General features: G+C 39.1%; 1 protein-coding gene and 1 long non-coding RNA gene across 3 annotated transcripts in view; one reads left to right on the top strand and one right to left on the bottom strand.

The window, feature by feature from the left end:
- Positions 1–9,843, bottom strand: part of RANBP3L (RAN binding protein 3 like) — a 50,650-nt gene extending 40,807 nt beyond the window's left edge. For both annotated transcript variants that reach the window (XR_008445499.1, XM_054032867.1), the window contains exon 1: positions 9,237–9,843. Coding sequence is in view for 1 of the 2 variants with exons in the window: in XM_054032867.1 (XP_053888842.1) it covers positions 9,237–9,498 (262 nt within the window). In the remaining variant the exon portion in view is untranslated. The remainder of the gene's footprint in view (positions 1–9,236) is intronic.
- LOC128839670 (uncharacterized) overlaps positions 8,221–22,818 on the top strand; it is a 46,323-nt gene continuing 31,725 nt past the window's right edge. Inside the window, exon 1 of the long non-coding RNA XR_008445500.1 lies at positions 8,221–8,315. This is a non-coding gene — a long non-coding RNA (uncharacterized LOC128839670). The remainder of the gene's footprint in view (positions 8,316–22,818) is intronic.

The following is a 22,818-nucleotide window of genomic DNA, read 5'->3' as shown; positions in this document are numbered from 1 at the left end:
TAATTCTAACTGTCTTGGCTTAATTTGTGATTTTTGCATTGCTGAAGAGGGTTGACACTGTCAGTGCTGCTGCATGCTGGGAAAGGGAGAGGGAGGAGAGGGACAGCTTCTTTGTTTCTTTAGCATCAGCAGGGGGCATACGAACAGGCACAGTGACTGGCACAGTGTCCCAAGGAAGAGGTGGCCCTTTGTCATTAGCAGGAGCAGAAGCCACGGATATACACACAGACAATGAGTCAGGGCCAAGAAAGGGGAGGGGTAGGATTGGGCAGCCCCGCCTCCTCATTACAGGGAGGAGGACACACAGACAGACACAGTCTGGTGAGAGACTGGATAAAACCAGGTTGCTCCAGTCCTGAGCAGTTCAACTACTTTTGGGTGAAGGAAGCTGCTGGAAAAAAGTGACCGCAGAAGCTTGCCAAAGGAGTTGCCTCTGAATGCTAGGACAGGAATAATCCACCACTCTCAGCCAAGAGAAGGAGTGCCTGCCCATAAATAATCCCCACAGATTGGACTCCTTTTCCCTTTCTACAAATCCCTTGAAGCTGCTGAATTAGAAAGGACCTGGCCTAATGTCTCATGCCTTGAGAATTGTAGAATGATCCCATGTGAATCATCTGTATGGCCAATCTTGGTTCCAATATCCTGCTTAACATGTGAGGAATTGAAACCTGGATCTGATATTCTGCTCTCCCTTACATGTGAGGGATTCAGATTTCTGGTCTAAAACTTGCTCTTCCCTATGTTTGTGGAGCATGGATCCTAGCCACAATATTCTGTTCTCTTCCATCTGCTCAGATCATGGCTCCCAGCACTATCCCTCTGCTCTTCCCTATGTGAGCTCTGAGTTATGCACATATAGGGGAAAGCAGAATATTTGAGCTGCCATTTGAGTTCCGTGCACATACATGAGGGTGGAATATTAGAGCTGAGACTGGCTGTGTGGGTCTCCAAGGAGTATTTTTCCCTATGGCAGTTTTTAAAGAATCTCACTTTTGATGAAGGATTGTGCAATATAAATTCTTATTCATGATTCTTTTTTAAATCAGTCATTTAATTCACCACATCTAGAAAGCCCTGAAATGTTAAAAAGGAAATGTAGGACACATTACAAAAAAATCTCCGTGGCTTTTACTTCCTTAAACAAAACATCCAAAATAGGATGATGAAAAGAAGATGCTGCGAAATGTTGGATAATAATATTGTAATTACAGTATATACAGACTATTACAGACTATAATTAATTACAGACTATATTTTCAGACTTCAATCTGGTCTTGCACTTGTTGTACGTGTTTTTAAGCACTGTCACCTCTGCATACAGGAAATAGGTTCTATCAACTGCACATGCGCAAATGAAGATCATGTTTTTAAAATTTGGCTCGGGGGAGAAAAGGAGATCAAACTTGGAAAAACGTGATTGCTGGATGCTGAGTGAGCACAGGAAGCATTAAGCAGAAAGACAAGCAAGGATATAGCTGAATCCAGGATGTAAAATTGCCTACATTAAGTCTACCTGTAATGTGAAAAAGTCTGTTTACCCAGCTAGGTGTGTGGTAATTTCAGCCTGCAGTGCAAAACTGTAAGGTTTACTTTTATTTTTATTGATTTTCTGTGTTCCCAAAGTTGACGTTGTTTGTTTTTTGTTTTTGTTTTTTTTTTTTGCCTTGTTTTTAATTTAAGGAAGTTTTTGGCTGGTTTGGGATTACTGTTGCATATTGTCCTGAGGACAGGTAAATGATCCGTGGCCTTGGAGGACAGATTGGAGGGAGCCCTGAACTTAAGTCCAGCTCAGAAGCAAAGACCAAGGTTGCTGTCAGTGCCCTGGCTTCAGACACCCCAAAGCATGAGAAAATCCTAAAAAACAAAGGATGAGAGATGGGTTCATGAAGAAAAGATAACAGTTACAAATTGTTTTCTCTTTGCAGTCTGCAAAATTAATTCATTTTCTTTTGCATCTAAAAATATATAAAAAATTGTTTTACCTTCAGTGTTCTGTGGCTCACATTTTTGCAGGTGTTTGAAAACATTTTTTAAAACAACAGTTTCAAACGTGGATACCTAAAGTTAGGTATCTAAATATATATTTATACACCTAAACAGAAGTGCCTGTATCTCCTGCATGTTGTACTCTAGTAGCCTCCACTGACTTCAGTAGCATCTGTGAGTGCACAGCAACTCTGAAAATGAGGCCAATTTTAACATGAATTAAGATTTCTAAATGTAGGCATCTGCATTTAAAAATGTCAACTCTGTTTTTTGTAGTTCAAAATCTATATTTTCTTTGCCAACTTTGACTGTAATTATAAATCAGTGCTGGCTGCCTTATGTTAAGGAGTGCTGTCATAGCCATGTTGGAACCAGGATTTTAGACAGACAAGGTGAGTGAGGTAATATCTTTTACTGGACTGACTTCTGTTGGTCAAAAAGACAAACTTTCAAACTGAAGAAGAACTCTGTGAAGCTTAAAAGTTTGTCTCTTTCACCAACAGAAGTTGGTCCAGTAAAAGATATTACCTCACCTATCTTGTTTCTCTTATATTAAGGAAATAAATAATTGATTTTCTCATACAGAGTTCTGCGTTCCATTCCAGTCCATCCCACTTGCTAATGTTCCATTCTGGCTGAATTAGAAAACCAAGAAACTAGTGAATTCTGACATAGAATCTTAGGTCTGGAAGATTGGGTTGCCAATGGCAACCCTCCAGGATTGGCCTGGAGACTCCAGGAATTAAATATTAATCTTTAATTAAAGATTATGTCATGTGAAGAAACCTCCAGGAATACATCCAACCAAAATTGGCATCCCTACTGAAAAGGTCCTCAAGAGGTCTTCTAATCCAGTCCCCTGCACTCAGGGCAGGACTAAGTATTATCTAGACCAGCCCTGATAAGTGTTTGTCTAGCCTGCTCTTAAAAATATCCAATGTCAGAGATCCCACAACTCACTAGGCAATTTATTCCAGTGCTTAACTACCCTGACAGTTAGGCAGTTTTTCCTAATGTCCAACCTAAACATCCCTTGCTGCAATTTAAACCCATTGCTTCTTGTCCTATCCTCACAGGTTAAAAGAAAATTTTTTCTCTCTCCTCCTTGTAGCAACCTTTTATGTAATTGAGAACTGTTTTCATGTCCCCTCTTCTCCAGACTAAACAAACCCAATTTCTTCAATCTTCCCTCATAGGTCATATTTTTGTACACCTTTAATAATCTTTGTTGCTCTTCTCTGGACTTTCTCCAATTTGTCCACATCTTTCCTGAAATATGGCATTCAGAACTGGACACAATACTCCTGTTGAGGCCTAATCAGCACGAAGTAGAGTGGAAAAATTACTTAGAATAATTAGGCTCTCTCTACTTTACTAGGGATGTACCAACACCTAGCTTTTGTAATATAGTTTACATGACAAATATTATTCAGGAGCCAGCCAATGAAATTTGAAGAAAGTAAAATGTTAGTAGTAATTATTAATCTTCCAGGAAAGTAAATATTAATGCTAGATTGTGGCTATACCTTACAGAGTGAATTAAATATTCAAAATTAGGCTAAAACTGGAAAAAGCTGTATTTTAAAAGTTTCCCCACACAGCTGGTCAGTCTTTTTCAGGCTGTTTTGCTGATGTTGTGATACTGACCTGTTGTAAGGTAAGTATCTCAAATTTTCACTGCTGTCTTTCATCCAGTTCACAAATCGAGAGGTCTTAAAATGGCCAAAAGATCCATCAAGATTTGCCACAGCTCTTGCTACTGTTAGAAGTCTTTCCCCTATGTTGTATCTATTTTGTGATGTTGCTCTTTACAAGTAAGTGAAATCCTGCTGCCTGACATCTTCTTTGGATTTTTTTATTCTTTCTCATTCAGAATTTTGGTCTTTATAAGAGCTCAGTGAAATGTAGAAAGCACCATTTTTTAAAACACAAAAACTATTAAATGAGAAGATCAATGTCTTTGAATATAATTTCTACCCTTATATTTCTTGGTACAGTGTTGTATAGTATTAGCAGGCTTCTGCACTCCACTTATATTGTATCATGTTTTCACTAACATTTGATTATTATTTGCAGAAATTAATACAGCAACACTTACATGAGCTAATGTAAAAACTATTTAACTGTATGATGAATCCTTAGAGGAAAAAATCAGAACTAGTTTAAATGTTCTCTAGCGCAAAAAGCTAATAGCAGTGGGACATTTTTGTTTGCCACTTTTAGCATCAAACCACAGACACTATAACCAGAAAATTGTCTGAACCACGTTAGGCCTATCAGCGCTGCAGTACAATCTGCATAGTATACTGTTAAGTACAGTATAATATGGCCTTGTTCACATACTTTTTTCTAAAAATAAATAGAATCCCCACAATTGTCCTCACCATTCAGCTCTACCTTATGATTGTGAAGATAACTTTATTCTCGATGTCAATATATTTCTGTTTTGCTGAGTTTGCAGACAGAAACAGTGTCAATATTCAGGAGACGTGACTATATTCACCTTAACTAAACGTTACTAAACTTCAAAACTTATTGATAATAATTTGATTGCTAACCCTCATAAACAAGCAGCCAAAACACAAACACTTAGATGAAATACCGTAAACCAGAATGAAAAGTACAGCTACTGTAAATCAGGTTTGGGATTTTAAGTTTTCTAGCTCCTAGGAAACAACATTCAAGAAATAAAATTAGAGTATATGTGGCATGTTTTGCAAAGTTTTATTGCTAATATTCTGCAGACATATTATTTCAAGTGATATACTATTTAGCTATCTTGTGAATGTCTTGGGAGAAGAAGAGAGGAAAATTATATTCCTCACTTATTGTGATTTTGGTTATTACCTCTTCAAAGGTACTTGGATATTACAATGATGGACACTCACAGGAGACATACCTAGACAGACAGATAGGTTTGCCCTACCATTCATTAAAATTTGTAAGGTTTAGAGTAATTGATCACATTTAAAAAGCATTACAATATTATTGTCATGCAGGATATTCAAAACTATTAACGCTAAGAACAGAATAAAACAAATATGGTCTAAAATATAGGACAAATTCTGATCTATTATAAATCAGAATAGTTTCAGTGAAGTCAGAGGAACTACATTAACTGTACACTAGCTGAGGATTTGGCTCTAAATTTGTCTCAGAAGAGCACACATCAGAGTTAAGTTGTGTACTGATATTTCCATCCTTCTGTAAATTCCACATAAAAACATAGTTCACTATTGTCTATGATCAGAAAAAACGTAACTCCCTTCAGAAGCATAAATTGCAGAAGCAGACCAAAAACCACACGTTAGTGCAAAACCAATGTGATGCTTTTCTATATAAATTTATTTTGTTTCATTTCTAAAACTGCTTCTTAGCACATTACTTTTGGATACAAAGAAACAATTGTCTACATTCCTATAGATAGATGGCAGCCAAAAATCAGTGAAGCCTTATGGCTAAAAACAGGACTTGCCAAAACATGCCGGTGAAGTGTGGTTTACATTTTATAGATCTGATTAAACATCACAATATAAAATCATAGTTAGCTCTCAGGCAAGTGGGTGTGCAGCAAGGATTTCAGCCAAGCTCTCAGGTCCCTTCCTGATCTCTTTGAAGCGCATAATCCTAGTTTTCATTGCCAAAACTCAAGTGAGGAACATTACACTGGACGAAATTAGAGATACAGGAAAAACAGTAGTTTAAATCTGTAAAATGCAGAGAACCTCCTGCAAGACTTTTAGACAAAGACTTTCAAAAAATAGTAGCCTACAGTTAGGCTCCTAAATTTCTATGTATGTTCCTGAATAACAAGCCTGATTTTTAAGTTCTGAGCATCCAGGAACTCCCAATGAAGTCACTGTTGGTTGCTCAGAACTTATGAAAATCAGACCAGTTATTTAGAGACCTAAGTATGGACCTGCGAGCCTAAATTTAGACTCCGAGGTTTAAAAATCTTGGCCTTAATATCCTTGACTCTATTGACTTCAATTTAAAAGGAGGTGAGAGTCCTCAGAAGTGAAGTGATGTGATCCTACAGGATCACATCCCAGGAAAATTAAAATAGTCCCCCTACAACTTTATACACAGCCAGATTTAAATCCATATGATAGCAGCTCTCTCCCAGCTAATTTAAATATATTTTTCTATTAAGATTTTGTGACACAAAGAAATGCTTTATTAAAATTCAAATACTCGACATCTACTGTATTCCTTTTATCACCCACAAAAAAGCAAAACCCTGAAATATAAAACAGGTTAGAGGAGTAGCATGGAGGTAAATTCGACTCTGCAGTCCTAGAAGTGACCATCTTCCATCCATACCACATCATCAAACTGTGGTCCTGTCAGACTTCACAAGCTAAGCAGAAGTGGGTCTGTCAAGTGCTTGGAAAGCAGATATCCAAGGACATTGAAAGGCGCAACAGGAAGTGTTTTTGGTAGTTTTGTTGGTGGTGCACAATTTTTAAATGATGTCTTAATGAGATGTCCACAGTAGATCTGGTCAAAAATTTTCCAACAGAACAGTTTTCCATTAAAAATGCTGATTTGACAAAATCTAAATATTTGTCAGGAATTTATTTTCCGTGCAAACAAACGTTTTGTTTCAACAAAGTCAAAGCACTTTGTTTTCATAAGGTCAAAGTGCTTTGTTTCAATTGTATCATTTGACTTTTAAGTAAAAATGATAATCAAAACGAAGCACTTCAACCTTATTGAAACTTTTTTTCAGAATTTCTGTTTTGTGAAAAATTTTGTCTTTTTGTTTCAGATTGGGATGATAGAAAATTTTGAAGTGTTGGAATTTTCAGCAGAACACAAATTTCAGGCTTCAACCAGCTCTAGTCCAATCTACACTAGTCCACACTGCAATTAAACACCCACAGCTGGCCCGTGTCGGCTGACTCAGGCTCGCTCGGGCTACAAGGCTGTACAATTCCTGTAAAATTCCGGTGCAGACGTTCAGGCTCAGGCTGGTGCCTGACCTCTGGGACTCTGTGAGGGGGGGAGAGGCCCAGAGCCCAGGCTTCAGCCTGAGCCTGAATGTCTATACTGCAATTTATAGCTCCTCAGCCCAAGCCCACAAGTCAGAATCAGTTGACAGAGGCAACCGTGGGTGGGTGTTTTATTGCAGTGTAGACGTACCCTACGTTTCACGGAAGAGATTCCTGTATACCAGGAATGAAAGACACTGATGAAAGACACTATATAAAAGGCAAATAAATATACATTGTCAACCTCCGTTTCAAATAGCATGATATAGATACAACTTGTGGGGAAAGTTGTGATGGGAATGAGATAGGGAGTTACACAGCCCCACTCAGAGCAACAATGATTCAAGCCTGCTCGGGAAACTTAGATTCCATTTCTGTTGTATTTAGGAAAAAGAAAAGGACAGAGCACGTCCAGCTAACTAGGGCCAAATAATGCTTTTTAGAATCGCTCTTTTATAATATCTTTCCTATGTTTTTAGGGCCCGAGCCTGCAAATCCTTCATCACACAAATAGCTCATACTCACATGAATAATCCCACTACTGCCAATCATGTGACCAAGACTTTGCAGGATTGGGCCATTACTTGTTAGGTCATGTTCACCCCCTTGCATTAATACTGTACTAGCCACAACTTCTGTTGCTATAGGGCTCAAGCACCCTCTGTTTGTTCTGTGGGGAGTGGGAGTTACCCAAACGGTGCTATTTATTATCCCACGCCAATAGCGTGCTTTTATAGCATGGAGCTATGAAGGATTTTTTCTAAAAATATCCTTGTTCACACTGGTCATAATAACTTGGCTATAAGCCTGCTCCCTGTGATGTTTACAAACACAGCATATGGATACATTATGTACACAGCAGTGGCCAGTACAGTTCCAAGCACAATGTGGGCATTGGATAGGGCTTAACAAAGACTTTTTAAAACCTCAAAGACTACAGTTTGTGAAAAAACGTTAGGCCTCCTTTCAAACAAGTGCGTGTTGTAAGTATTTTTGGAAGTCACATCACAATAATGTAATTTAAGCAGAGCTGCTATGCCAGCAGTAACTGTGCCACTAAACCAGTGAGACTGTGCCAAGAACAAAGAATTGCTTAATAAACACTCAAGACTCTCTGACATCCCCATGCTCACTATTATTATATATAACCTAACACTCCAGCCCATTCAGTAGTCATCTTAGGAAGGGTCATAATAATTAGCATACATTTAATATTTGTAAAGCATAATACAAATATTCAACATTACAGCATCCTAGTTAAGTATTAGTTTCCTCATTTTACGTGTGGAGAAACAGACATAGAGAAGGTAATGTTTTGATCCAGGAAAGCAAGTAAGTACATACTTAATTTTAAGCATGTGAATAAATGGGACTACTTGTAGTTAACATTAAGCATCTGCTTAAATGTTTTGCTGGATTGGGGCCTAAGTAATTTGCCCAGAACTATAAACTAAATCAGTGGCAGAACCAGGATTAGACTTCAGAAGTGCCTTACTCCTAGCACTGTTCTCAGTGCACTAGACCAGCTCTTGGTTTAGCAATAGTTTGTACTATCACACACAGGTTTTTTTAAATCGGTCAATAACCCAGAAACTTTTTCTTGATAGTGTCCTTCCTCCTTTTGAGCTGCTGTTAATAATTTCAGATAAATCACTTTCAAATAGTTCCTCTTCCTGCTCCTCCAAAAAGCCGTAATTTTTTTTTTCTTTTCGGTCCACATGTGTAATTATGGGGCTCTTTGGTGAGCCTAAATTAGTCAGCCCCGCTCTCGTTGCCAAAGTGCTCAGCATAGGACATAGCATTTAGTACAGCCATGGCAGCGAGTGCCACTTCCACGAGCTGTGCTAGGCCAGGCCTTTCTGAAAGCTGCAAAGGTTTCAATGACACAGAACTCAACATCCTTAGGAACAAAGAGGGACTGGAATTTAAATTTATAGCAAAATCTAGACCTGGGACCCCTCTGGGATTTCAAAATGCAACACTTCAACATGCAGTCTTTTTTAACTCAGCGGGAAGCACAAACCACAGATCCTTGCAGGGTTACATTGGTAGAATCATAATTTTAAGAGTTTAGGATGAAAAGCATTTCAGACCAAATTCGGTCTTCATTTACACCTTTGCAACCCCATTAATATTACTGGGACAGCATGCGTATAACAGGGAACAGAGTTTGGTCTTTATGCCTACAACTATCCCATTCACCAAAAATATATTTACTGTGGGAGCACAAGTATACAAAACATTAGGTCATACCTGTGTAGCATTCATCGCTGCGGTTTAATTCGCTGTTACCCAAGCTGTGGAACTGATTGCTGATGGTTTGTTTTTGCACATGAGTACTAGTAGCTTGGTTCTCGGTCCAAGTATCACTGGGACATCCTCTTCTTTTGGTGAGGCAAGGTTTGTCCTTCATGTGATGCACAGAGCTGACTGTAATATTGTTACCTGTGCATGAAGGTCCTATCCTTGTATATAATACATTTGCTTCACTAGCAGGAACTTCTTGGTGTCTCATACTTATGGTTCTTACAGTTAAAAAAAAATACAGTTTCAGCTTCAGTTTATTGGACTTGTGGTTTAGTCTTACTAGCTCTTCTTTTGAAGATAAAAAAACCCCAAACCCAAGCCTAATTTCAGTAGTTTAAAATCCTGCATAGAAACTATGTTTTCCAAATAGCTTCCCAAACACTAACAATTCCTGCTTTGCATTCTTCTGTTGAGATGAGCTTCTAATGCAGAAACTCAAAGTAACATCTTGTTAAAGCAGTTACACTAGATTCAAAGAACATTGCTCCATGGCACAAAATGTTGTAGATGAAGTAAAGCAAGCATTTACTGAGTACGCTCTTGTGTTACTGTCTCTGACAGCTAAGTGTAGAGTTCTTAGCAGAGGCTGGTCTTTGGGAGGAGATATGTAAAGCCAGAAAGATTAACATAATGGGGTGGGCAGTGAATGACGCCAGAGTCACTTTGCATAGCACTTACCAAAAAGGGGATAGGGAATGGTTTCAGAAGATTCTGTGTTTTTCTAGTCATTGGATCCTCACAGGCAGAACAGCTTCATATATAAACCCCAATTACCTTGTTTTACTGACAACAGTAGAGCAAATTAACAATTAACACTAGGTGTATGAGGGTAAGTGTGTGTGTGTGAGAGAGATTTGATGAAAGTTTATATATCTGCCATTCATCAAAAGAAATGCAGTTCCAAGCAGAACATAGAGAAAACTGCATGATTTGGTGGTGTATGATTGCAAAGCTTTCTAGTGGGTGTTCTTTAATAAAAGGAAACAAAAAATGTGTTCTTCATTCGATTAGGGCAATATATCAACATTCTTCTCAACTTTGCTCAGCTGAGTAAGAAAAGTGTATAGTCCCAATCTAAACCAGAAATACAGTACATCTCCAATTATATTTTTTCTTTTCAGTCATTTTTAGAACATTTTAACGAATAGCATGCATGTTATAAAAACTTGAAGATATTCAGAATCACTATGGGCATAATCCTGCAACTCTTACTCATGCAAGTATTTTTACTCATGCAGGTAGTCCTATTAAAATCAATGGCCAGCTACAAAGGAGAGTCTAAAGAAGTCTATTAAGTGCCTCACTTATGTAATTCATACCCTACAACATGTATGTTTCACCAAGCCCTCCTCGTGCTTACACTTATTTAGTTTCACACCCACTTACAAAGGTGTAATTTACACCTCCCTCACATCACCTCAGAACTTGTCCCACTGAGTCTAACTTTGATCCTCTGAATGTAAGGGAATCTAAACTGATGTAATATGCCTGCTAAGGGGCCAGAAGAAAGGAATGCAGCAGGCAAGTAACTAACAGGAGGGTGTAAGAATGTGAAAGTTAAAATAGCCTCATACTGCTTGAACCTACACTCCAAGCGGCCTGCAAAAGATGTTAAGTTACACTAACTTGGACTCCCTTACATATTGATAAGTGGTTGTAGGTATGTCTCAGGGAATCTAACCAAGTATAAGAGAGTCTGACTTGCACCATGCTACATATCACCACTGAATATCCCAAAGAAACTACTTGTGTGACTAATGACTACTGTGGTCAGCAAAGGCTGCAAGATTTGGCCCTATTGCTTACAAAATATTTGCTTGTGTGCTCCCACAAGCCCAGGGACTGCTTTTCTGGGTGGCTCTTACACAAGTTGTGTATTATTCCCTTTCCTCACAGTGCAGCCACATTAGAGAGGATCATGACCTATTTTATAATGATAAAACAATGAATCCTAGAGGTATTTCACCTCCTCACTAAGATTAAAGTAAGACAGAAGGTTAGCTTTTATAGCACAAAGGCGCTATCTGTCCTATTCACTAGAACAAAGAACTGGCAGCTAAAGACAAAGAGAATTGCTTTTTATGGCATATATCTGAGTGGTCTGTGATAGTATATAATATTATGGTCAAAGCAGGAATTTATGGCAGTCAGAAGAACCAATTTACACTGTCATCAGAGAGAGAGACAGTTAAACATTTGGATAAACATGGAATCTCAGTTAATTCTTTCTGATGTCATCTCGGAACCCTCCCTTATGTATAAGCACACGTAGAAGTGTCTTAGCAATTAGGTGTTTCTACAATACTGAGTTTGAGTTCCGCAGGGACAGTGCAGACTAACATTGGACTCCTGAAGCAGGAATAAACCGCAGTAAACAAGCCACAGTAAAAGTAGCAAACATTAAAAAACACAACTGCCTATACAGCCTTTAATTTCATAGGCGCCCCCTTGCTGCACAGAGCTGAATAGTCTCAGCAATCTGTCTCTGAAGAATAAGCACCACCACCGAGCAAGATATGTGGTAAGCTCACTTGCAACTGATGTGGAGTGCAGAAGAGGACATTTTAAAGGGGCAGTGTCAAGCAGAGAGCAGTCTAAGGGTATGTCTACACTACCTGCAGGATCGGTGGGCAGCAATCGATCCAGCAGGGATCGATTTATTGCGTCTAGTCTAGACACGATAAATCGACCCCCGAGCGCTCTCCCATCGACTCCTGTACTCCAGCGCTGTGAGAGGCGCACGCAGAGTTGACGGAGGAATGGCAGTAGTCGACTCATGAGGTGAAGACACCATGGTAAGTCGATCTAAGTACGTCGACTTCAGCTACGTTATTCACGTAGCTGAAGTTGCGTAACTTAGATCGATCCCCCCAGTGTAGACCAGGGCTAAGAAATTAGTTTAGGAAAGTTCTTCCTCCCTGGAATATGCATCAGTTTGGAATCTTCTATGCCTCAAATGGAATCAAGCTCAAGAAGTCACTGTGGTACCTGGGACCTGAGGCAGAACTGAATTTGATGTGTAATGGGCTCTGAAAAATATTATAAATCATAAAAATAGTATTTACGATTTAATGCTGAACTCCTTTAAATCCATACATATGCACTTCTTAACTGATATTTTAATCACTAGGAGGCCATATTTTCCCTTTTATGTGCCTGCAGAACTTGTGCATTTTGGTTTGCAACCATCTCTTTGGGTCAACATAGCTCTTGGCATCAAATTCCTTATTTGTTTTTTCAATATATACATATAAAGGGAAAGTAAAGGAAATGTATGAAACAACCAAGAGTTGTGATTATTCTCATGCTTGAATAATGTGTGCAGGACATTCAAATGATCAGAAGGGATAGCTCAGTGGTTTGAGCATTGTATGCTAAACCTGGGGTTGTGAGTTCAATCCTTGAGGGGGCCATTTAGGAATCTGGGGCAAAAATCTGTCTGGGTCTTGCTTTGAGCAAGGGGTTGGACTAGATGATCTCTTGAGGTCCCTTCCAACCCTGATAGTCTATGACTACAATTTGAGCATAAGAATGCACCAATGGCCTGCTCCTTCAAAATGTAACATGTTTGTAAAGTCTGGGTTGTGTCCCCAGCTAGTGACTAGATCACATAAAGAATAATAACTGCTAACTAAAAGAGTTACTCTTTTAGTGGTAGAGCTCTGTGCTTTAGTATGGAAGGTCCTGCTGATGACCTGTGTTGGGTCATTACCCTGTGTACTTCCCGTGTGGCATGGAGTAACCTCACTGCACACTAACTTACTTCCCATTTATTTTTTTTAACCCTGCCCATTTGTAAGAGAGCACAGAAACATGGAAATTGACAGACTGGCTCAGATCCATGATCCAGTTAGTCCAGTGCCCTGTCTTCAGGAGTGGCGCCAGGGTTTTTGGCGCCCTAGGCAGGGGTCCTTCCTCGCTCCTGGTCGTCGTCGGCTATTCTGCGGCGGGGGGGATGTCCTTCCGCGCTCCCGGTTTTGGGGCACTTCGGCGGCGGGTCCTGGAGCGAGTGAAGGAGTGCGGAAGGACCCACCACCGCTGAATTGCTGCCCCCCCCAATCCTGGTGTCCTAGGCAACCGCCTAGGTTGCCTAAATGGAAGCGCCGGTCCTGTCTGTCTCTGACAGTGGCCAGCACCAGATGCTTCAAAGGAAGATGCAAGAAAACCAACAGCAGGTAAATGTGGGGTAATCTGCTCCCCTCTCCCCCACTCCATCACACACACACACACACACACACACACACACACACACACACACACACACACACACATTTTATCTAAATCCCTAATAGCTAGAGATTGGTTTAAAATCTGAAACATGAGATTTCCAGTACTTTTTTTTGTTAACATTAACCATTATTACTGGATATTCTTGTTATACATGTAAATGTTCAATCCTTCTTTGACCCTTGCTAAATTCTTGGCCTCACTGACATCCTGTGGCAACAAGGTCCACAATCTAATTATGTGTTATATAATAAAGTGTTTCTTTGTAGCAGTTTGGATCTGCATTTTCTCTGTTTCCTCGAATGTCCCCTTGTTTCTGTTATGAGACGGGGAAAACAGAAGCTCCTAATCTACCTTACCTATTATACCATTCATTATTTTGTATACTTTTGCCATGTCCTCTCTATGGTAAACATTTCCGATCTTTTCAATCTCTCTTCATAGGAGAGTTTTTCTAATTTAGCTCAATTGAAAACCTCACTTAATAGCAATGCAGTCATAGTTCAACAGTGAAGGCAGTGTGGCCTAGTGGACAGAGCACTGAATGGGACTTGCATTCTATTCCTAGCTCTGCCACTGGTCTGCTGTGTGACCTTGGACAAGTCACTTCACCTCTCTGTGCCTCATTTTCCCCATCTGTAAAATGAGAATAATGATACTGACCTTTGTAAAATGCTTGTAGATCTACTGATGGAAAACACTATGTGAGAATGAGGGATTATTATTTACCTTTAGCTCAATTTTAGCAGTTCAAATTATAAGATTGATTGAACTAATTAGTTGTCAGGGTGTTCAATATGAGACATTCTGGCCCTGATTTAAGAGATGCTGAGTACCTGCAGCTCCTACTGACTTCAGATGGAGATGTCGGTGCTCAGTACTTCTGAAAATTAGGCCTAAAGATGGTGTTTCAAATTGGACACCCAAAATTAGTATCTTCTTTTTAAAAAAATGGGCATAGAAAACTACTATAGTCCCTAAGAGCAAAGGCTAATATCATTCTGGATTCTGAAATCAATTAAGGTTGTGCAGGGCAGCTGAGGTCATGCAGAGCTTCTCAACTTTTATGAGGTCATCCCTTATGATTCTGAACATTCTGTTCCTCCATCAGTGTCAGTTCAGCTCTTGCTCTGCACATTTCAGTTGCTGTATAAACAGTCTTCCCCAATGTATGCAATTACTGTAAACCCCAGTTCAAATCATTATAGAAATAATGTACTAATATACAAATACTAAGCTTGGCCAAGTAAAATAAAAGTGTTCATTCTTAGGGTTGGGTGCAGTGTGAGGGATTTTCTTTACAAGTGTTAGTACTAGAGATGGGCTTGAACTGAAATCTTGAATCCATGCATCCCAAAGCATCGGAAAAGTTTGGGGCTCCAGATACAAATCCAGGTATGAACTTTGTGGATTGGGCCCATTATTAGTTTGGGAAAACACTTTCTTCAGTTCCAAATCACATCATAAGAACATAAGAACATAAAAATGGCCCTACTGGGTCAGATGAAAGGTCCATCTAGCCCAGTATCCTGTCTTCCGACAATGGCCAGTGCCAGGTGCCCCAGAGGGAATGAACAGAAAAGGTAATCATCAAATGATCCATCCCCTCCCGCTCATTCCCAGCTTCTGGCAAACAGAGGCGATGGACACCATCCCTGCCCATCCTGGCTAATAGCCATTGCCGGACCTATCCTCCATGAATTTATCTAGTTTTTTTTTTAACCCTGTTATGGTCTTGACCTTCACAACATTATCTGGCAAGGAGTTCCACAGGTTGACTGTGCATTGTGTGAAGAAATACTTCCTTTTATTTGTTTTAAACCTGCTGCCTATTAATTTCATTTGGTGACCCTTTGGTGTTATGAGAAGTAGTAAACAACACTTCCTTCTCTACTTTCTCTACACCAGTCATGATTTTATAGACCTCAATCATTTCTCCCCTTAGCTGTCTCTTTTCCAAGCTGAAAAGTCCCAGTCTTATTAATCTCTCCTCATATGGAAGCAAACAAAAAACAAATCATTTTTGTTGCCCTTTTCTGAACCTTTTCCAATTCTAATATATCTTTTTTGAGATGGGGTTATCAGAATTGCATATGGTATTCAAGATGTGGGCGTACCATGGATTTATATAGAGGCAACATGATATTTTCTGTCCTATTATCTATCCCTTTCTTAATTATTCCCAGCATTCTGTTTGCTTTTTTGACTGCCGCTGCATATTGAGTGAATGTTTTCAAAAAACTATCCACAGTGACTTCAAGATCTCTTTTTGAGTGGTAACAGCTAATTTAGATCCCATCATGTTATATGTATACTTTGGATTATGCTTTCCAATGTGCATTACTTTGCATTTATTTTGTTGCTCAGTCACCCAGTTTTGAGAGATCCTTTTGTAGCTCTTCACAGTCTGCCTGGGTCTTACCTATCTTTAGTAATTTTGTATCATCTGCAAATTTTGCCACCTCACTGTTTAATCCTTTTTCCGTATCATTTATGAATATGTTGAATAGGACTGGTCCCAGAACAGACCCTTGAGGAACACCACTATTTATTTCTCTCCATTCTGAAAACTGACCATTTATACCTACCCTTTGTTTCCTATCTTTTAACCAGTTACCAATCCATGAGAGCACCTTCCCTCTTATCCTGTGACAGCTTAGTTTGCATAAGAGCCTTTGGTGAGGGACCTTGTCAAAAGCTTTCTGAAAATCTAAGTACACTATATCCACTGTTTTCCCTTGGTACACACGCTTGTTGACCCCCTCAAAGAATTCTAGTAGATTGGTAAGGCATGATTTCCCTTTACTAAAACCATGTTGAGTCTTCCTCTACAAATTATATTCATCTATATGTCTGACAATATTGTTCTTTATTATAGTTTCAACCAGTTTGCCAGGTACTGAAGTGAGGCTTACAGGCCTCTAATTGCGGGGATCACTTCTGGAGCCCTTTTTAAAAATTGGCATAACATTAGCTATCCTCCAGTCATCTGGCACTGAAGCTGATTTAAATGATAGGTTACAGACTACTGTTAGTAGTTCTACAATTTCACTTTTGAGTTCCTTCAGAACACTTGGATGAATACCATCTGGTCCTGGTGACTTATTGCTGTAAAATTTATCAATTTGTTCCAAAACCTCCTCTAATGATACCTCAATATGGGACAGTTCCTCAGATCTGTCACCTAAAAAGACTGGCTCAGGTTTGGGAATCTCCCTCATATCCTCAGCCATGAAGATTGATGCAAAGAATTCATTTGGTTTCTCCTCAATGGGCTTTTCTTTGTTGAGTGTTCCTTTAGCATCTCAATTGTCCAGTGGCCCCACTGGTTGTTTAGCAGGCTTCCTGCTTCTGATGTACTTAAAAACAAATTTGCTATAACTTTTTGAGTCTTTGGCTAACTGTTCTTCAAATTCTTTTTTGGCCATCCTAATTGTATTTTTACACTTCATTTGCCAGTGTTTATGCTCCTTTCTATTTTCCTCACTAGGATTTAACTTCCACTTTTTAAAGGATGCCTTTTTGCCTCTCACTGCTTTTTTTACTTTGTTGTTTAGCCACAGTGACTCTTTTTTGGTTCTCTTACTATATTTTTTAATTTGGGGTATACATTGAAGTTGAGCCTCTATTATGGTGTCTTTAAAAAGTTTCCACGCACCTTGCAGAGATTTCACTTTTGGCATTGTAACCTTTAATTTCTGTTTAACTAACTTCTTCATTTTTGTGTAGTTCCCCTTTCTGAATTTAAATGCTTCAGTGTTGGGCTGCTGTGGTGTTTTTCCTGCCACAGGGATATTAAATTTAATTATATTATGGTCACTATTACCAAGCAGTCCAGCTATATTCACCTCTTGGACCAGACCCTGTGCTCCACTTAGGACTAAATCAAGAATTGCCTCTCCTCTGGTGGGTTCCAGGACCAGCTCCTCCAAGAAGCAGTCAGTTAAGGTGTCAAGAAACTTTATCTCTGCTTCCATCCTGAGGTGACAATGATTCATTCGTCCATAATTACATTTTGATAATTGAGGTTTGGGTTAAAAAAAAAACCCTAAATGTTTCAAAGCCAAACTCAGGTGAAAGCCAAGAATTGCACCTAATTTTGATGTAAAACTATAAATGGTCCCAGATTCATTTAAAATTGGACCCAAGTTTGCTCAGAGGGATCACAAATTTAGGAAAACTTTCAAGGAACCTGTATTGAGTTTCAAGTGTAATAAAAATCCAACACAGGCAGGATTCTCTACAGAATAATGTTTCATTACAAATGTATTCTTTTATTTATCACCAGTCACTTACTCTGAAATGCTAAAGAATTTACAAACTGTAAAATACACACACCGTATACAATAATTAAAATACAAAACCTAGCATTAAAGTTACTACTCTTGCTCCACAAAATAATGCAGACATATGCCACAAAATTAACAACCAGGCAAGGAAATACAAAGAAAAATGTCCAACATCTCTAAGAAAACCAGCGTCATGTACCACTTTATTTATATTTCTGCTTTCCAATTGGTTTTTCGCTGGAGTTGTGCTTTGCAAGTCTTTTGAGTGTAAATTTATTTCTCCTCAGTTGGTAGTTTCACTTGGACCCAGATCCTCAAAGGTATTTAGGCACCTAACTCCCACTGAAATCAATAAGTGTTAGGAGCTTAAACACCTTTGAGGATCTGGACCTTGATATCTGTATTCCTTAACATTACTACATAAATGCATTTTATATATTTATTTTAAAATGCAATAATTATATATATGTGTGTGTTACAGTATCTGAAATGCATATCAATCAGGTTCTTTTGTAATAAGAGAATGTTATGTATGTGTATAGTTCTAATTTTTATCAACCAAACCATGTATTAATTAAAATAAAACCTAAGGGCCAGATCCTGACCTCTGGTATAGTGAGTGCTAGGGTTACAGGCTGGAAACAGTGTAAGAAACAGAGCAGGAACTCCCTCTAACCAAACAAGTAGCAGGAAAGAGAGAGACCGGCTAGAGCAACAGCCTGTGCAGCATGGCTCTATGGCGTGATCTGCCATCTAGGTAATGTTTCCATTCTCCACCTTCCTAGTGCATATACTGCTGCAGTCATCAACCTACATTAGCTGAGGGTACGCGCTTCACTTTTTTAAAAACAAAAAGTGAAATACTGGGATAATTTAAATCAGTGGCAAAACTTCCATCCGATAGAGTCAATGTTTCACCCAAAGAATGCTCTACGGTGCAGCTGCCGAGGCCCAGCCTGGGGAGCCTGGTCTAGCTGGCAGGCAGGGGATGCATCTGCTAGAATCCCTGCTCCCCTTGGCAGCACTGTGCAGGGCCGGATTTGGCCCTAACTATCCATACAGATTATTTTCTTCACAATCAATGTACACACTTTATGTTTCTTTTCTTTGCCATGTGTATTAGCTAATAAGCCTATCAAATAAAGTACCTATTTTTCTTTTACTTTAGCATTTATTCTGAATATACACACTATCCACCTATTATAGTATTTTTACTTCTCTTACTTATTAACACTTCCTTACTTCAGTTACAGCCCAGTCCTGCAAGAGATGGAGGGACACATTTTTAAAGGTGTTTAGGCACCTAAAGATGTAAATAAGCACCTAGTGGAATTTTCAAAAGGGCGTAGGGCCCAGATCCTCAAATGTATTTAAGTGCCTAACTCCCACTGAAGTCAATGGGAGTTAGGCACCTAATCATAATGACTCTAAAGATACAGACATATAAACAGGAGTCAATAGAGATGAAACTAGAACTGATGGTCTTTAGCTCAGTGCACTTTTAACTAGGCTACAATGTATGTAGATGAAGAGGAGCTCTCTTGTCCATAGAATGATGCCTGCTATGGCAGTGTGCCAGAAAAGCCTCCCTGATTCACCTGAAAGATGGACAATCATGCAAAATCCTGTACATTTGGGAGCTCTGGCTGGGGGAGGCTCATATTTATTTTGGATTTTTTAGAAGTGCAGATCACTTTAATTTCAGTTTAATTTTTAAAAAACATTCAACACCACTGTTAGAAATAACTCAGCAGAGAAGGATGTTTTAAAATAGTATTATAGCGTTCACATTATAACAGATAGTGACAGGTTTGTCACTTGGACATTGATTCCAGGCTATAGCATGGAGCGCCTGATACAGGACTTTACTAATAAAGAATTAGAAATGCCAATCAAGTTAGATTTATGGAAAATAGATCCTGTCAAACTAATTTGATTTTTATGAGATTACAAGATTGATAAAGGTACTAGTGTTGATATACTTAAATATTGGAAAGGTTTTTGACTTGGTAACACAGGACATTTTGATTATAAAGCTAGAATGACAAAATTAACATGGCACACACTACATTGATTAAAAACTGGTTAACTCCTGGGTCTCAAAATGTTATGTGAACGGGGATCATCACTGAGTGGGTGTGCTTCTACTAGGGCCCACAGGTATCAGTGGATCAGACCTGCACTGTTTAACATTTGTATCCACATAAAATCATCACTGATAGAGTTTGCAGACAATACAAAGATTGAAGGGGTGGTAACTACTAAAGACTACAGGTCACTGATACAGAGCGCTCTGGATCATTTGGAAAACTGGGCACATGCAAACAACATGCATTTTAATATGGCTAAATATAAATGTACACATTTAGGAACAAAGAATATAGCTGTACTTGCTGCTTCCCTGAATAGAGTCCCCAATGCTGTATCTCTGAAAAAGTTTTGGGGAGGGGTGTCATGGTGGCTAGTCAGCCGAGCATGAGCTCCCAGTGCAATGCTGTGGCCAAAAAGGTGTAATGCAATCCTTGGATGGGGATTTTCAAGAAGTAGAGAGGTTATTTTACCTCTGTATTTGGCACTGGTGTGACCACTCCTGGAATACCATGTCCAGTTCTGATGCCCACAATTCAAGAAGGATGTTGATAAATTGGAGAGGATTCAGAAAAGAGGCCTGGAAATGATTAAAGGAGTAGAAAACATGCTGTATACTGATAGACTCAAGAAACTCAAAGTATTTACCTTAAAGAGAAAGTTAAAGGGTGACTTGATCACAGTCTATAAGTACCTATTTGGAGAACACATTTGATAACAGACTCTTCAATCTAGCAGACAAAGGTATAACACAACCCAATGGCTGGAAGCTGAAGCTAGACAAATTCAGACTGGAAACAAGGTGTAAATCTTTAACAGTGAGAACAATTAACCATTGGAACAATGTCCCAAGGGTCATGGTGGATTCTCTGTCCCTGGCAGTTTTTAAAATCAAGATTGGATTTATTTTACCCTAGTTCAAAAGGAATGATTTTGGGGACGTTCTAAGGCCTCTGTTATAGAAGAGGTCAGATTAGATTACCACAATGGTCCCTCCTGGCCTTGGAGTCTATGAACATAGGACAAAGGGGAAATCCATCCTGTGTAGAAGGTCAGCACGAAAACTATGCATCAGAGGCCCACACAAATCCTCATAAGAGGGCTTTGTGCTTGTCCTCTGCACAGGGGTGGATTTTTAACCCAAAGTGATCAGGCCCTGAGCCCTCACACTTTTTTCCTCTGCAAAGGCAGAGGGCCAGCACTTTTCCTGAATTTAAAAAGAAAGAAGGAATCTCTTTACTGCTCCACTTAACAGAACCAAATAATGTAAAAAAACAACATGGAAGAGATATAAAATAAAACTGAGGAACAAAGAAGTTAATTGCACTATAGCCTTTAACTATATATCAAATCAAATTAATTATTTCTACAGCACCCAAATAATGCCAAGTGCTTTCCAAAGAAAATAATCATGATTCTTGACCCAAAGAGCTTATAACTTACGTGTAGCTATAACAGTTTAGTAACATTCAGTTATAACAAAACTAAGCATATGATAAAAGTGTTCAAACAAAGGATTGCAGAAGTGGCAATAACAACGAGGAGTCCTTGTGACATCTTAGAGAATAACAAATTTATTTGGGCATAAGCTTTCATAAGCTATAACCCACTTCATGAGATGCATGGAGTGGAAAATACTAGGCAGGTATAAATACACAGCACATGAAAAGATGGGAGTTACTTTACCAAGTGGGTGGTCAGTGCTAATGAGGCCAATTCAATTAGGGTGGATGTGGCCCATTTCCAACAGTTGACAAGAAGGTGTGAGTATCAACAAAGGGAACATTATTTTTTGTAGTGACCAGCCACTCCCAGTCTTTATTCAGGCCTAATTTGATGGTGTTAAGTTGCAAATTAATTTCAGTTCTGCAGTTTTTCGCTGGAGTCTGTTTTTGAAGGTTTTTTGTTGAAGAATGGCCACTTTTAAGTCTGTTATTGAGTATCCAGGGAGACTGAAATGCTCTCCTACTGGTTTTTGAATGTTACAATTCTTGATGTCTGATTTGTGTCCATTTATTCATTTGTGTAGAGACTGTCCAGTTTGGCCAATGTACATGGCAATGTGAGGCTTGTTGTCATTAGCACTACCCCTGTTGGCCTCTTCCTCATTGGTGCAGGACAACACAAAGGGGTTTCAGGGAACAGGGCAGATTTGGTGTATGTCAGCATGATGCTCTCGCTTTTTATTTGATTATTCAGGGCCACATTCTCCCATCCATATGTGCAAAGTAATTTACTACTTAATGTGAATCTAGCCCTTTTTAAAATGTTATTTGCAGAGACATTAATCAGTCAGCCAACAGGCATTCTTCCCATGCTCTGGGGGCTCTTATAACACCAACACTTTATGTCCTCAAAATTTTCGTATCATATAGCCACATAATATTCTGTCATTTCTACATAATAAAATAAGATCAACAATAACGCCACCCTACAGCCAAGATAAAATTGTTCAGCTTTCTAGATCCAAACCACCAAAGTTTGTATCTGGAGTTTTGGTTTAAACCCCTCTCATGGTTTCAAGGAACATGTGTCCCAACCATCCCCACAGGCATTCATACCAGGCTGGTTGCAGTGTAGTTTGCTCCTGCAGTTACTGTCTACTGTCAATAACTTCCTATAATCCTCTATGCACTCTCCTCTCATTGCAGACCCCACACAGTGATGGATTTGACCAGTTCTTCCCCCTCCTTCTACACTTTTTTCCAATCCCAATCCTTGATTTAAGAGGGGGAATATAGGCCATGTCCATGTGCCCACTCTGTAACATGCTTGTCGGTTTAACTATGTGGCAGGGCAGCTGGAATGGAGGGAAAGCTCAGATGGGTAACAATATGTGCCTGATAAATCACTAACACTTACAACATGTTCTCATTCCACCTACCCCTAGGGGCCAAGAAGACTAGAGCTAGGGATTACAACAT

The sequence above is a fragment of the Malaclemys terrapin genome, chromosome 6, assembly GCF_027887155.1.
Source record: "Malaclemys terrapin pileata isolate rMalTer1 chromosome 6, rMalTer1.hap1, whole genome shotgun sequence".
In the NCBI taxonomy this organism is placed as follows: Eukaryota; Metazoa; Chordata; order Testudines; family Emydidae; genus Malaclemys; species Malaclemys terrapin.
This window is presented reverse-complemented; position numbering and strand designations above follow the sequence as displayed.